The sequence below is a fragment of the Lissotriton helveticus genome, chromosome 11, assembly GCF_964261635.1.
Source record: "Lissotriton helveticus chromosome 11, aLisHel1.1, whole genome shotgun sequence".
NCBI classification, from domain to species: domain Eukaryota; kingdom Metazoa; phylum Chordata; class Amphibia; order Caudata; family Salamandridae; genus Lissotriton; species Lissotriton helveticus.
Window position 1 is genome coordinate 169,561,868 of NC_136072.1, and position 17,266 is coordinate 169,579,133.

The window sequence follows — 17,266 nt, forward strand, 5'->3', positions numbered from 1 at the left end:
CGCAATAAGCAGGCTACCCGCCTCACCTCGCACTTTTTAGATAAAAAACATAATCCTGATGATTTGAAGTGGTTAATCCTTGAGCAACCGCATATACCTAGTCACGTCACAGACATTCCACTGTTTCTCCTCAGGAAAGAACAAAGATGGGTCTATAAATTACGCAGTGACACAGAAGGTTTGAACGACGACATCCCGTGGATGCAGCTGTGATCCTCAACTCAGTATTACTTAGCTGATACGCTGTATCAATCAAATGACATTATTGATATTCATATGTCTGTACACATCTGGCATAGAATTATTGATGCTCCTGACTATTTGGCTATAATGTCACACACTGCGGACACTTGCCCATGCATCAGATAAACCACCTGGCTTGGTATACTATGTTGACCGCCAAGTACTGCCTCTCTGCGGGCCGTATTTTTCTAATGTATTTTTCTAATGTATAATGATTTTTAACCATATTTCTGGGTCTGTGCGCTGGCCACTGTCCCACATCTATAAGCGAACGTATGATAACACTCCTGAAACCAGTCTTCTACATAGTCCGCTACCTCCTTGGACAGAACTACGGGAGTTGAGCTCTTTCATGATTGGTCTACATCTATCCAATCACGTAATCCGATTTGCATTCTGCTCTGACACTTCTCATGCAGTCAACAGCTATTGGCCTGGACAGCCAACCTATGAGAATACTCCGCTTATGAGCTTCCAACAAGGTCCGCCACCCTAACGGACTTAATTTTGTCGTAATGTCCCTCCATTGGTCGACAGTTCAGCGCTTCCTATAGCTCAGCACGGAGGCCTGGACTGCCACCATTGGCTCATGTTATGTGCAGATAGTAAGCCAATAGGAACGCTTACATAGAGAGTTCCCTCTAAGGTCCGCTACCTACTGATAAAACACCAATCACGTAATCCGATTTGCATTCTGCTCTGACACTTCCCATGCAGTCAACAGCTATTGGCCTGGACAGCCAACCTATGAGAATACTCCGCTTATGAGCTTCCAACAAGGTCCGCCACCCTAACGGACTTAATTTTGTCGTAATGTCGCTCCATTGGTCGACAGTTCAGCGCTTCCTATAGCTCAGCACGGAGGCCTGGACTGCCACCATTGGCTCATGTTATGTGCAGATAGTAAGCCAATAGGAACGCTTACATAGGGAGTTCCCTCTAAGGTCCGCTACCTACTGATAAAACACCGCTTACAACTCAGGATTTCACCTCCCCCTCGGCTCAGTTTTCAATCCGAGGCAACGACGGAGAGGTGAGTCTTGGCGCTTCACTATGCGGTGGCTCTCTGACTCTGACAGAGTACTGGAGTTGTGGTACTTTTCATTGAGTACTAATTATTTACCCAAGCACTAATGGAAAAGCGTCTTGGTTCCCTTGTGTTATGACTTGGTTATTTTGACCAGCTAGCGAGGTGGCCTAATGGAATTTCTTAGTTGGACGCTCCCCTTAGCTGTTTACCTTCTTAATCTAGTTTTGCCTTTTTGCCTAATAGTATCGCTAATGAAATGTTTTTTGTGACTATAACAGTTGCCCTGAAATTAACTTCAGATCCATGCGCTTATTTACAGTGCGTGGCCTCCTTCCAACCTGAGCTGTTGCCAGGTGAGGTGAGGTTTTTTCTCCCTATAATCAGGGTGAGTAAGAACTACATTTTTCATGTATTCCACTTGTACAGAGTTGTGAGGTTTATGCTACAGACATGCATATTTCTAATACTGTTTTACTTTTGTCTCCCACATTTGTACACACAGGAGAAGATACACCATCTTCCTCTTAATCAATTGGAGAGTGGTTGTAAATCACGTCTTATATCACGATAAGTAAGTGTTGCAGTAGCAAATCATAGGTCCTGAAGAAAGCCGCTCTAGGCTGAAACATGTCGACCAATCAACACACATGGTAGATAGCAATTCCTTGCATGCTATCAGCGCACTGCTTTTAATAATACCACTTTGATGGTCAGACCCAATAAAGTTTTTTATGTCATCAAAGTAGGTATTTTTAAATCACGAGGATTATTTTCCTTTTCTGTTCTTCTTTTGAACACTGCAACTTTCGCCCCTTCCGCTCACATACTGTCTTCTGTTGGTTGGATGCTTGATCCCAGGGTCCATCATTAGGCAACCTCAGACTCTCCCTGAGGAGGAGCCTACAGGACACCTTTTTCCAACATTGAACAACCCAGATGACGAGATTCCACTTTTGAGTGGGCTGATGGGTACTTTTTCTAGTCTTTCAGACTCTGTATCTTCTCTGTCTCACTTCTCTGACATGACACTGTCATTTGTTTAGATTAACGGTGTGGTCTGAACATGAATACGGGACACAATTAGGTTCCAGTAGACTTCTCATTTCTAGACTTTCAGTACCTCTCGTGTTTTTTGCTGTTTGTAATTTTGGTCTTGTCTTATTTAATAAAAATACAATTTTTCCTAAATCTGTTGTGGGCTCCTTTTGTGGTCTGTTTTCACAGTTTTACAGTTTGAAGTGTTGCACAAATACTTTACACATTGCCTCTAAGTTACGCCTGACTGCTAGTGCCAAGCTACTAAGGGGATGAGCACTGGTTAATTTGGGGTATGCTTGTGCCTAACCCTGATAAGGATTGTGAATGTGGCTTGATCAGTGCTACATCCCAGTCAACCAACAAAGCAATCAATTTCTTACATTCATGAATACCCTTCCATACACTGTAATTCTAGTTTGTCTTTGACCAAATCACAGAGTAGGTTTTTCAGATCAGGAGTGAATTTGTTTGGCATCTTAGTTCTGCTTCATTGGTCAGGGAATGAATGCAAGAAATCAGGACATTTGGCCTCCATTCGTTTGGGCTAAAAGGGAAGAACAAGGTTAAAAATGAGCTTGTGAATTAAGGATTCCTTTCAAAGCTCTTGCTTCTCCATGAAGTCTGGGGAAAGTTGCTTTCCTCATAACCAAATTTCATACCATCATGCACACCTGTCCTTTTAGTGATCTGCAGTCTCCTTAATCTTTTTATTTTTTCAATTAGAAATTTTCCCTGGACAACCCTTTGCGTTAGCCAGGGTAGTTTTATTCCATTGGGCCTTCCATGAGTCATTGCCAGATGTCTGCAACAATGATGTTTTGCATGTCCTTTAATAAAATTTGCCTCTTCTTATCGTTCACCTGGAACATATCTCCTTTATAGAGCATTATCTTGCTTTGACCCACATAGGATTGAACAAAGATGCCGCTATGTTCATTAAAACAAACTTCTCCGGATTGTTCCCAATCTGTGGCCTAAAGTGGGTGTGGGTTATCTTCACAGCCGAAGCTTTTCGGGCAAGAACATTTGGGGAAACCCTCTAATACTTATGATGTGTCTGTAGCGATTTGGTCTAGATGCTTTGAGTGCCATAACTTAAATGTTTTCCACCTTGGAGTGTTTGATTATTCAGGAATGTTAGCACTTTGCAGAGCTTGCTCCTTGGTGGAGCAAATAGCAATAATATAGAGACCTGTTGTTATACACAGAAAAAACATATTTTGTGCTTGGGAGATTATTTCAGTGGAAGCCTCACACAGGCAATAGAACAAGAGTACTTAGTGTTATATTCCTGTGTTTCTAACACTTAATTTACTGTTCGTCTTGAAGGATAACTCTGTAGTCATCCTCTTGACTTGGCTGGTCGGTGGAACAAATGAGGTGGGCTGGGCATGGGTGTAATAATGTTCAGAACCTTGAACTACCGTACACCTCTCTTCCACCTTCTTCCTACTTTTAGCCAATAAAAACTGAATTTGTTACTTGGTTTAAGGATGCCAGTAAAAGTCTCAGGGATGCCAGTGAGGTTCTCTGTTGGTTGTTTTCATTCATCACGTCTCCTCTTTCTGCACTTTATTTGGACCTTACCAAAGCCCTAAGATGTTGTCCTTCTAGAGCCATCCTCCATGATTATTGCATTTTGTTCCTTCAATATTCCGTATTGCCACACCATTCTGAGGAGCATGCCGGACTCAGCTGGATAAAGCAAACACAAGGAGATGATGGACAGAATGCTGAAACTTTTCACACACTCACCCCCCAGTCACAGATCTGGATTGAATCCATCAGCGTTCTTTAGCTCACTTTGCCACTCCAGTTCAGACACCGCTATATGCAAATCAGTCTTGACTCTGTGCCACATGGGAACAGTCCAGCCCGAACTGCCAAGCCATGTCTTCCCTGGAACGGAAACAAGCATCCTGGGACCGGTTTCGGATAACAGCCCTCATCAGCCAGGCTAGCTTGAGTCCAGTGGCAAAGTGAGCAAGGAACCCACGTCTGGGCATACCCTGAATGCAACAAATGTGTTGGCATGTCAGAAGAGGCTTTCGTAACTGGGATACTAAATGATGTAAAAGATCCTTAGTTAGACCAGTTTGATTGTCTTGGAGTGCAACATGTCTATTATGTTTAACTGGCCGCGATTTTAACCTCTTGGGGACTGAGCTGTTGGCTTTGAAGTTATGGTTGTATTCTCGGTACAAACAGAACTCTGAATACCCATTATTACTCCTATGGTACCTGAAGCCAGACTTTCTTCTCCTGTATCTCTTCTTTATTCCCGTCTCTCCAGTTAAACAAAGTGTATGCAGAAATCTTGAGTGCTATATTTTCTTCCACCTCCAATAGTCCTGATCAGTGATAAATGTAAGTATCTAATGCATACCTAGAATATTTTGGGCTCGGTCACACAATCACCATTCCAATTAACAAAAGGTCTATTTTAACATACGCACTCAAACGTATTGTTGAATTTTGCTGCATGGATAACTCCTGGTTCCCTCGATTTTTCTTATTTCATGAACAATCAGCAGCGCTCTATGTGGCGTCAACGCCCGGGGAGGTTATTAACCTCCCAGATCGCAACCCCGGGCCATTTGTGTAACCAAACATTTGAGTCAAAGACGTTTCACAGTGTTTTCCAAGTCCAGTACCCTGGGTAAGAAAATATATACTACCTAACTGTAGTATATTTGCCCTTACATTTGAAGTGCATATACATCGGCCAATAAACCATACCTCAAAGACCGATGAATATAGAGGACCTTTTGGCCAAGGCTACACATCTTTGTTAAATTGCATTGAGCAGCATGGTTTTTTTAGTGGAAAGAAAAAAAATAGATAGAATCTGCAACAAAGCTAAGTCTCAAACCTGGAACTGTCCCTCCTACAGAAGAGCAATTGAAAGGGAAAAGGCCTTAAAGTTAAAATCAATGGTTGCATTTAACAGCATTGGATCAGCAGTTGACAGAGGAATAATGAACTTCATTTTGATGAAGTTTGTTTCAGTAGATCCGTTGACATCCAGACTTTAAGTCAAGTGTTTGACATTGCCTGTCAGGAGCCTAGAGGCTTAATTCAAAACACAATTGGGCATACATAAAGTTTAATCTTTATTTACTTTACCTGAAACCATTTTCACCGAGTGATGTCAGTGGTGACATCCTGCTTTCAAAATCAATACCTTAAGAGCTGAGTGCAGCACAATGAGATCCTCTTTTGGATGTGTGAGGAAATCCGGTCCACTCACCACTGTTGACTGGAAGTTGGCATATGTCACAAGATACCTTCGGTGGTAAATCCAATACTTTTCAAATGGGGTTAGGGCTTTTCCGTGCTTTTTCTGAACATGGGCACTTCTGAACTCTTTGGTTCTGCTGTTATGTGAATATTCAAAAACTTGCACTGACATCCTGTGTGCATGTCATGGGCATGTGGCACATGTGCAGAAGTAGAACTGTGTGTGTGTCTCAGTACTAAAGCTAGTGGCATCCATATTGGTCATCCCTGGATTAGCATGGCACACAATGGAGAATGAGGAGAGCTTTCTCAGACAGTGGAAGTGTACTGCTTGCATTCCTGTGGCTGTAGGGTAGAAATCTAGACACTAAAGTGAGGAGAGGGTCCCTGGTCTCTCCACACTTCTAAGTTAAAGCTTCAAAAAGTTTGTGTATTCCACACATTGGCCCGGTCAACTGCCTTGATTTTCCTTTCGGACCAGTTGGGGCTGGAATTGCCATGGTGTTGCATTGGCACGTCAGGGCTGAAAATGCAGTGATGTTTACATCAGTCCAATCGGGGGCTACATTTGTTTCGATGACCTCCCTGACTGGTATGGAGCGGCAGCTGTTCTATATGTGCCTTTACCTTGGAGCCAGAACCGCCGATTGTCAACCAACCAACTACTGTGGGTGTGCACAGACAGACACCGACCATGCTCCGTCTCATCTGTGGCCTCTGTGAGACGGCACCCAATCACCTGGACCTCAGCCCTTGGTGAAATCAAGGCACCAAGTTTGGGCAAGTAAAGGATAAAGGAGCAGTAGACTGAACTCGTACCTGCTACAACACCAGGGGTAAGAACATGAGGAAACAAGTTAAATGATTCCACATTTGACTTGCTGGGCGGTAAAATCTGCATCTTAGCCTTAGTAAAGGTGTGGAGCGCCACCAGAGAGTCATGAACAGGATCACTACCTTGAATACTGAATTGAATTGTGGAGTATTGAGTATTGTTATGAGCTTTGAAAGTACATTCTTTTCTAAAAAGACCAGCAAAGAGCTGGACATTCAATATTTTATGACTGTTGATTGTTGAGTTCTGAGCTTGTGCCCCCAGCCACTACCTCCTTGAGAATCCTGTAACTGTTCGCCCTTGCTACCCTGAGAGAAGTGCCGAAAGGGCTGTATTTGTCCCAGTTTTTCCCACCAATAGTAGGGCGGGCTCAAGGACACCAGTCGGAAACGACCTCAGACACCACGGTTTGGGCCAAGTAGCCCATGCCTGCCCTGTGTCAACTTGATCAAGACTGAAATGTGTAGATGTCCTGAAGAACAGGAAATCTCACAGAAGAGAGAGAATGTTTTTAACAAGCCATAGACCTCATGTAGTGACAATGCTCTGTGGAGTATATATTGCTAATTCTTTTAACAGTCTTTACCTGTCTTCTGGTTCTAGTAATTGAAATATAATATCTATTCTTCATACTTTCCTTTGATCTGCATTGCAACTAAAACAAACAATAGTATACCCCTTCTACACCTCTACTAAGTGCTGTTCTATTAAAATTGTATGCAATGGTCATCCTTTTTTAAAGTTTTTATCTTTAAAAAAAATGTTTTTTGGTTTATGATGAAAAGAATCCTTCACAGAAGCATGCCAAGGCAGACCTGTTGGCTTTGCCTGTGATTGTTTTATATAGCACTTCATAGCACACCTTTGTCATTTCTAGGGTTTGTAAACCAGTGATACGATTATCCAGTTTTATCGTATCCATTTACCAACCTCTGAAACAAGTAAGACTGAGTTGGCCTTATGTTAATTCAGTCTTATCACCTAGGAAATGTCAGTCTTTAACTTTCAAGGATGAGTAATCACTAGTCTTCCTGAAGTAACAGCAACCTTCATTATTGTTGACCAATATGAGAAATTGGGTTACTGGTTGACTGGGTGAAACCCTACTCTAGCAGCAACCACAATCCTTGTCAGGGTGAGGCACGAGCAAACCCCAAATTAATCTATGATGAACCTTCTGGTAGCTTGGCACAGAGCAGTTGGGCTTACCTTGGAGGCAATGTGTAAAGTATTTATGCAGCATTTCAAATAGTAATAAAGTGAAAAGACAACACAAGATAAATCCCACACCAATTTAGAAAAATAGACCAAAATGTAAAAACTCAAGGTCAAAACGACAAAAGTCCAATCAGTAAAACAGGAGAGAGACAATTTTAAAGGTTTTAAGTGAAAGTAGCTCCAAAAATCCTAAGGCCCCACTCGTGGCTATCTGGTCACACGAGACTGGGAGAAAGTAACAAGTTCAGGCCAACTGTGATTAAGTGTGGGTGCGATACAGGGACCAGGGTTGTCCAGTCTGAAAAGTTTCCTTCTCAATCTTGCGTAAAGTACTGTTCGCGTAGGAGGGGGCTGTGGTGAGCAATGGAGCATTGCGGACAGAGGTCAATGTAGCACAAAGAGTAGGCCTGGCGTCTCGGACAGTTGTAGCTATAGGGCATAGATCCTGTTGTCATTGCAAGCGGGTAGGCAAGTAGCTGCGGGCTACAACATCGACCACCTGCAGAGGGTGCCACTGTGAAGAGTCAGGGTTGACGGAACTTCGTGTTAGCGGGCTGTGTGACCGACTAGGATTTGGTGCCACAGGACCTGTTTGCAGCCGCAAAAAACTCAAGAACTTCAATTCGGCCTCTGTGAGGCCACACCAAGGGTTCAGGATCTGAGAGGTACCACTTGATGGTCAGAAGCTTGCTCCACCTGGATCTGAGTGCTGGTTCAGATGGGTGGGAGCCTGTTATGTCCCTGTGGCCTTCAACAGGAGGTCAGCAGATTAGCTCTTGGAATCACTCTGGGAGTCCTGATTTCAGATGAAGGTCAAATCTCTCTTACTCAGGCAGGAGGGTAGCAGTGCAGCAGTGCAGCAGTGCAGCAATCAAGCCAGAGAGCAGTACAGCAAGGCAGTAGTCCAGCAGGGCAGCAATCCAGCAGAGTGTTAGTCCATTCGGCAGCACAGCAGTAGCTCTTCCTTGCAGATTCTCCACAAGTCCAAAAGTGTGCTGGAGAGTTTGTGTCTGAGGTTCAATATTTATACCAGGTACCTCATTTGAAGTTGTAGAAGATTCTAGAGGTTTCCCTTTGAAGTGGCTTGAGGTTTCTGCCTCACCTGCTGTAGCTCCAGACTAAATACAGAGGGTATGCATACCCCTCTGTTTTGCCAGGACACAGCCTATTCAAGTGTAAGTAGGGTTGTGTCCAGGTCCACCCGCCCATCCTGCCAGTGATAGCCACCCAGGTACACCTAAGCACTCTATTGAGTGTGGCTATCTGGAGGTTAAAAAAACAAAGCCCAACTGTCAGCTATCCCTGGTTATGTGACCCAGAGACAGGCTATAGAAGCTAAATGGCTCTTGCAGGAATAGGACAACTTTCTAAAACCGGCTTTTTCAAAATTGTAATTTACCCTGAGAGAATTTTCCACTTAAATTCCAAAGACCTCAATCATGAACTGGTTACCTGCTACCATTTGGACATTTTCATTTATTAAATGTAATAATTTAACTCCAATGTTGTCCTATGGAAGAGGCAGGTCTTTCAGTAGTAAAAAACGAACGTAAGGGTTTTTCACTACCAGGCCATGTAAAATGTAAAAGTAAGTGTCCTACATCTTAGATACACTGCACACTGCACTGTCCAGGGCCTACCCTAGGGGTGATTTATACTGATTATAAATGAAGATTTGTGCCTGGCAGAAGCGTTTATTTTCCCAATTTGAAATAAGTTTAAAACAGCACACACAGGCTGCAATGGCATGCCTGAGACATGTTTAATGGGCTACATGAGTGAGTGGCACAATCAGTGCTGCAGGTCCACTAGTACCATTTAATTTACAGGCCTAGGGCACACATAGAACTGGTTTATTAGGGACGTACGAGTACATTAGGTATGTTTATTGGTTGTATAAGCCAATTCTACAATGTTTAACCGCATCGCTGCTAGAGAGATTCCCCTGCTGTGCTGGACAGCAATAAAAACGGGTGTGGTCAGGACGAGCTGAGCTCGTCATGAGCACACGAGCACTGTGCTGCATGACGAGCTGAGCTCGTCTTGAGCATGGAAGGGGCTAAAGAGAGTACAAGCACTTTATTAGCACTGGTTAGCAGTGGTAAAGTGCTCAGAGTCCTAAAGCCAGCAAAAACGAAGTCGGCAAAACAGGAGAGTTGAAGGAAGGCAGAATGTTAGGGGGGAAACCACTGCAATGTTGCCACATCTAACACCAATCTACCCCATTCAGTATTCCACACAATTTTCATTGCAGCAAACATATTGTTTTGCTCTGTGACTAAATAAGTGTGCACTGCACAATTTGTCTATTGTATTGACATTTTGTACATATTTTTACACTGCTAAAGAAAAATGCTATATCCATTGAATTCTTAACATTACTGAAATAAATTCTTTAATATTATGCAGAACTTGCTGAATTATTTAATTCCCTTAGAAAAGAAAGCAGATGTTGTGTCAAATTCTTTCACTGTGAGCAGCAGTATTCAAAGTGGGTATTTGAAATGGTACTTTCACAGTGCACACAGAATTATTTTGATAAACGTGCACATTTCTTACAAATGTGTGCTGCACATTTTAACAATATGCAGAATTGGTTTGCATGATATGCAGTATTTGGAGAAAAAAACAAGCCCTTAGGTGTTTAGAATTGTAAAAAGCACTGTAGCGTAACTGATGTAGGCACATTGTTAAGCAATGTTTGTTTTGTTACAGGATTGTGGGGTGTGGTGAACAATGCTGGAATTTCCACTTTTGGAGAAGTGGAGTTCACAAGCATGGAAACCTATAAGGAGGTGGCGGAAGTCAATTTGTGGGGCACCGTCCGCGTCACAAAAGCGTGCCTTCCGCTCCTGCGCAGGGCCAAAGGTGAGTGATGTGGAGGCATGATGACGTGTCAAGTGGAGCAGTATTTCCAAGTGCGATGCAGCTGTGCCTGATCACAACTCGCTCAGTGTTCCTAGTTTTCGAACACCTGACCTTATTTAACCGGCTGGTAATTCTGGCCTTTAAAACTGCATAATACTTTGGCTGCTAAAACAGTCAAGTCTTGTCCTCTGCCCCACCCTGACTTTTTTTATTTCTAGCAGCAACTAATCTTTCCCCTACCTCCCTACTACACTCCTTTCCACCCACCCCACACATAAGCCAGGCACACATTTACCATCTGCTAAGAGCAGGTGGTAAATATGTGATCTAAACCCCTAAGAAAGGGGAATACCATGGCGAACATTTCACAGTAAATCTGTGTCCACGCAGTCCTTATCCAGTGCTAAATTTGAGCCAGTGGTTTCTGGTACTCGGCACCGGCACTTAATTGTCAAGACCAGCACTTGTGACAGTCTGCCACAAGGTGGCCCTGTCTGGCTAATTTAGAGATCACCACAACAACAGTTAATTATTATTTCAACACACATTAAAATTACTATTACCTGTTTCTAAGCCATTCTTATAGCTTTGTAGAAGTGTGATGGTTAACCCCTTCGCCGCTGGGCTAATTTCCCCCCGCGCTGGGTGGAGGGGGGGTGCGCGCAGCACCACGGTGCTTGTGACGAGCTCGGCTCATCACGCTGCACGGTGCTCATGACGAGCTGAGCTCATCATGACCACGCCCGTTTTTCAGAACGCTCAGCACAGCGGGGAAATTAGCCTCGCGTGTGAGTGCCGCACGTGTCATGACGAGCTGAGCACAGAGCAACCGTGCCTCATGACGAGCTGACTTGTCATGAGCACAGAAGGTGTTAATAGTTGTGTTGTTGGTATCATTGGCAGCATGGAAGGGGCAATGTGTGGTGCAAGCTACAGTGGCCTCATGACAAGAGCCCTGGAACTTATTATTATTATTTTTTTACAAATTAAGCACTGTCCTTACCCTTTCTGAGGTGGTTTAACTGGTAATTGCAAGATACTGGCATAGAGTTGCCATATGTTAACAATCTGAGTTTGCACCCTGCCAGTACTGTGTAGCTCAGTAGCAGCACTTTGTTCTGGGATTCAGATGGGTTAATGAGCACAAGTGCTGGTGACTCTTCGCCCAAACCTAGAACTCCTGTGAACATCCAATTCCCAATGTGCTACTTTAAGAGCAGACTTTTACTCACTTTGTTGCTTGTGTACTGCACACTATAAACTGATTTTTTTAAAATTCTACTCCCAATTATAACTGTTTGGGTTGAATGACGAGGAAAAGGACGAGTAAGTTGTTTGGGATGGTGTCTGGATTATTTTATAAGTAAGTGGAACTGACATAACACTCACCCCTCTCAAATAAATCTGCACTCTGTTTTGGAACTATTCAAAGAATAGTTCAATGCTTCAAATGTGTTGAAACCGAGAGATCTCTTGCATGATGTTGCAAGTGTGCACCCCTCCCCCCGGCCTGATTTACAAAAAATCAAATCAGTGGCTGGGTGTTTTGACCTTTGTTTTGGCATCATTTGTGTACACTCAGGACTGCTTCTAATATGACCTTGAGAGTCTGAGCTGGGCTCTGTGGTGTGGACAGTGCACCCTTGCAAGCATGACTCTTTGCTCACCTCGCCGGATTACTCAAGGCTGATAGTGGTGGCAGTGTATTAGTTGATGTCAGTACAAGTCTTTCTCCTATTTACATTTATATTATTGATACAAATGTTCTGCCCAGTCTTCCGTAATGCGATCCTTCGCTAACTTCCATGTGTATCGAGATGGTGCATGTATGTAGAATTGGTGTGCATGGTAGGATCAATTGGGAATGCTTGGGTAATGATTTACTATGAGCTCAGTAGAATCCATGTTCTTGGATTCCCACACAAAAAAAGCTGCTGAAACTGGAGGTTGGAAGTAGCCTGCCAGAGAAGCATTGAGTATAGTTAACATTCCTGAAGCGGTTGTGAAGAGTTAGATCCCAAGGTGTGGTTGGGTGTGGGATGTGGGGTGGAGACCGCAATCTCTTTAGATTTGCAGCGACAATCAGTCTTTCATTGTCTTTCCCTTGTATCCTTTCCACTTTTAACACTATTAGATTGTTAGAGAGACAGCGGGTTCCTAAGAAGTGCAAGGTTATCCTTTTGACAGTGTCTGCCATTTTGATCCCCTGGATTTACTGACCCAAAAACGTTAATAGATGTGAAATTATGGCGTAGAAAGTGTCAGCTGAACCATCAAAGACAATGGTGTTCACTTTAGCCAGTGCTATATTTTACCTCGATGTCCTGCAAAAATGGGTCTGGGCATTACGCACCACTCTGCACAGCACCACAGGTGTGACATTGTTTCACTTCATGTTTGGGAACTTACCTATGGAGTGGTTATCGTTGTACAAAGTAGCAATCACAGACTTTTGGATAGTAAAGGAAGAGTACGTGAGAGTTACCACCATAAGGGTCTCCACTCTCTGTGTGAAGGAATATGTCTAAAAGCCATGGGTTGCACTCAAGGTTTGTAGTGCAAGGTCTTTCTGAAAGTTCTTGTCTGTGTGTAAAGGATATGTGTGAGAATGCAGCGGTACTAAACAGTGGAGAGGTGTGGTTTACGTTAAAGATATGTAACTAGGAAGTATAGGTAGAGCTATATTGAATTAAGCCAGTTTCAGAGATGGGATTTTAGTATTTTTCAGGACTGAATGAGTTGAGGTAACTGGGTATTTAGATATCCTATCAAACAGAATAGACACCTATTGTGGGAATCCCCTAAACCAGGACATGCAATTAGGAAACCTCAATTGGCTTGTTTGGCTTTCAAGTAAGCTAACACTCACAGTATCTGGAATGGACATAAGTGGCATAAATGTCAAATGCCTAGAGTAGGCTGTGGTATGCCTTGACACCATGTGGGATTAGAAACATTAAGACTTCACCACTCTGCAGGCCAAGCTGAAGTACCAATATGTGAGACTAAACATGTTCTTGCCATGTTTTAGCATTTTGATATCATTGGATATGTCCTCTGGTCTTGAAGCGAGCAACGCAAGGTCTAAGTGATATTGTTCAGAAGAATAACATGGAATTCGTGCAATGGTGCATGTTTCAGTAGTTACAGTACTCAAAATGCCCGCTACCTCTGCAGATATCAGCTTTACCTTGACAAAGTGTACATGTGTTATAAATTATATATATGTGTATCTTGGTCTAGGGACCAGGCACAAACTCCATATTCATAACATTATAGAACAGAATACTAATTTATTGGGGAAATTCTTATAGACCCAACATCACAGACATAACAAGCAAGGATGTTAATGTATTCTCTATGAACTGGGTGTTAGCAGCCTAGGGATCACTGAGTCCAACTGAAATAGTGGGTGTGAGTGTTCCTGTTAGGAGAGAAGGAGCAGAGGGTACACCACAGCAGTCCTGGCATCCTGCTCACATGCCAAAGATCAGGTCTAGTGGGAAATAACCTTTTCATATGGACCTTTCACCTGCTTTCCCTGTTTCTTGATCAATGTGAGGTAACAGGCATGGGGTGATCATCTCTAGGGGAGTTTTGCTTTAAATCCGGGGCGAAACCATCTGATTAGAACAGACCAGTTGCAAAGGAGGCATAGAGGCCCAGAGAACTGAGCAGTCACTTTAAAATAGAGCTTTGTGGGACAACTTGCAGCAAAAAGCAAGCTGAAAACGAGGGGTTGTGGGGGGCATGACAAAGTCCTAATGATAAACTCTTGGAATATCACTATCTACTTCTGGGTTAATATTATAAGGCTGGTTGTCTCACTCCTGGAATTCAGAACACTGCTGGAATTTATTGAAGACGATAAGAAGATGAAAAAGAAAAAAGACTTCTATTGAATAACTTTCGCAGCCTGAGGAAGAACAGATTTTTTTAATTGTGCAGTGTATTGTACCTCATTTGTAAAGGCTCTTCTCAAGAGTCCAAAGATTTGGGCTCCTGGACGTCCACAGGGAGATAATGGACCCATGACATCTTGGAAGAAGGGTTATCAGACAGATAGCGCGTGGACTTTCTCGTAGTTCTTGCTGAAGAAGAAGAAGAATGTTAAAGAGATAGTGCAAGAAAGGCCACAGCTATTGACTAAATCCTTCTTAAAGCTACAAGAAGTAAGAAGGTCTCAGGACATAGTGGGCTGTGCTGCTGTCGAGAAAATCTGCTGACCTTGTGAAAAGTGTTACAGCAAACAAATGATGGAAAGTGTTACAGCAAACAAATGATGGACGGAATGCTGACAATGCAAACATTATCCCCCAGTCAACAGATCTGGGTTATATCCATTGTTCTTTTGCCAACTACACCACCCCAGTTTGGACCCAGCCATATGCAAATCAGCCTTGACCCTCTGCCCCATGGGAACAGTCCAGACCGAACTGCCAGGCCAGGTCCTCCCTGGACCAGACACAAGCATCCTGGGACCGGTTTCAGGGTAGGTCACCCTTCTTCATCCAGGCTAGCTTGAATCCAGTGGCACAGTGAGCAAGGGACCAATGTCTCTGTACTGGGGTGAATGTATGATATTGTTCTGCATTCTGTCCATCCACTGCTTTTTTCCATTTGTCACCCCGAGTGGGACTGGTATGCCCAGACGTGGGTCCCATGCTCTCCATGCCACTGGAATCAAGCTATATTAGCTGAGAAACTAGTCCTAGGATGCTTGTTTCCAGTCCAGGGAGGACCTTGTTTGGCAGTTGGGGCTGGCCTGTTCCCTTGAGGCACAGGATCAAGACTGATTTGCATATGGCTGGGTTCAAACTGGAATGGCATGGTGAGCAAAAAAACGATGGATTTAGGCCCAGATCTCTGTACTGGGGTGAATGTTTGACATTGTTCTGCATTCTGTCCATCAACTGTTGTTTTCGACCTTGTGAAAAGTGCACATTTTGCTGGAGTCCTCAGGAGACAACTTCCCACCGGATGTGTGCATAGGAATTACATTTATTTTCAACATACTGCACGTGACCGTATTTTTGATTAAATGTATTTTTGAAACTCAGCTGCTACCAGCCGTAACCCCAGTATTCCTCATAGAAACGCACTTTTACTTCTTAGACACTAGGTTGTTGCCTTTAATTAACGATTTGATTCCCTACACCTGGCCAGTGTGTTTAAAGTCTTTGCTTAAATAAGTCATGTGTTTGTTGTGGAGAGCGGGTGTTTCTCAAACAGTGTTAGGAGTAATCTGACAGTTTTTGTGGAAGATCAGGATTCTGTGGAAACATCTGGATGTAGGCGTAAGGCCTTGTCCAAGGTGCTCAAGGAAGTAGATGGTTACTGGGGTAATAATCATGGTGTGTACGGTTGTTCATTTTTGGTGTCCCATGCCCTCTGGTACTATCACATTCCATTTAGACAACCCAGTTGCCCCCTGTGTGGAATGGAATAAGCAGTGGTATTCTAGGTAAGCATGCAAGGCCCGTGTAAGAGGATGGCAATAAGAGTGGAACTGAGATACAAGATGCTACAGTAATAGCATACATTAACCGAATTATATAATCCGAACTACATATTGGAGAAGGATAGATTTTTATTTATATATTGGACATAAAAATCAGTTAAAATGTTGAACAATATAAGGTTTTGGGAGCAGAGACGTACCCCTCCCCCAAACTGTGTTATGGAACTTAGCAGCAAAGGTCTTGCAATTCAGATAACATGGGTATCTCTGGGCAGTGTTATACTATGATGACAGGCTTGTTATTTCTCAGGTATCCTCAGAAGCCATTGGCTCACATTCTTTTTATCATGGCTTTGTTTACATTCCCCAGGTGAGTGGAACAAGGATATCAGTCTGAATGCTGAAGTGTAGCAAATATGCTGCTGTAGGTTTACCCTTAGCAGCTGCATATGCAGTGGTGGGCAATTCATTTGATTCCAGCCCAGAAAACTAAGAAACATGCAAAAAATGTCACAGAAAATGCTTTAAACACCCATAATCATACCACCAAAATAAAATTATTAACTTTAAATGCCAAAGTACTGGGACCTAAGGCAAGTCTACACTGTACAGATAAGAAGGCCTTGCACATAAGTGGTTGGAGATATGGGGACAAGGGGCACAGTTCAACAGAAGACCAGTCCAACTCAACTCAAAGGGGACATTGACAAATGGGCAACACCAGTGAAGCAAATTGACTATCCAACACAGGAGCTCCTCCCACCAGTAGCACCAAATCTTAGAGGCTTGTATCTCATGAAAATCTGAGAAAACTTTTCAGGTGACTGGGGAACACCCACGGCAACTCGGAGACCATGATTAAGGGTATTGGGGTTAGTCATGTCTTTAAATAGTGAATTCTCAGAATCCCTAGGAACTACACATATAGCTTAAATACCTCTGAAATTAGGGCAACTGACCTCACCTAATGGGTCATAAATATAGGACAAAGGGTGAAAGGGGGATTCTCTATGTCTCTCTCAGCCTAGAAAAGAGATGATTCTGGATCCCAGAAAATTGAGTAATTGCATAGGACAGCCACTGGCATGGGATAGATTTGGGCCACACAGTGTTACCATAGTATTTGGACTTGAATACTTACTTGCAAAGAAAATATCGATATTTCCGGCTGGGCTGCAAGGTCTTTATATCTCCTTGGTGACTCACTTCACTACAGTCGCTTCAGTCATCCGGGTCTTACTCGTTATCTTCTTGGTTATGGATAAGCTTCAATTCGTAACATATATTCTTCTTCATGGGATTCCCCTAAAGTCCTAGGTTTGTCGTACACCTT

General features: G+C 43.2%; 1 protein-coding gene across 1 annotated transcript in view; it reads left to right on the forward strand.

Moving 5' to 3' along the window:
- The window catches only part of LOC144791669 (D-beta-hydroxybutyrate dehydrogenase, mitochondrial-like), a 131,453-nt gene that overhangs the window by 109,003 nt on the left and 5,184 nt on the right, over positions 1-17,266 (forward strand). The window contains exon 6 of the mRNA XM_078666401.1: positions 10,320-10,472. Within this exon, the coding sequence (XP_078522527.1) occupies positions 10,320-10,472 (153 nt within the window). The remainder of the gene's footprint in view (positions 1-10,319; positions 10,473-17,266) is intronic.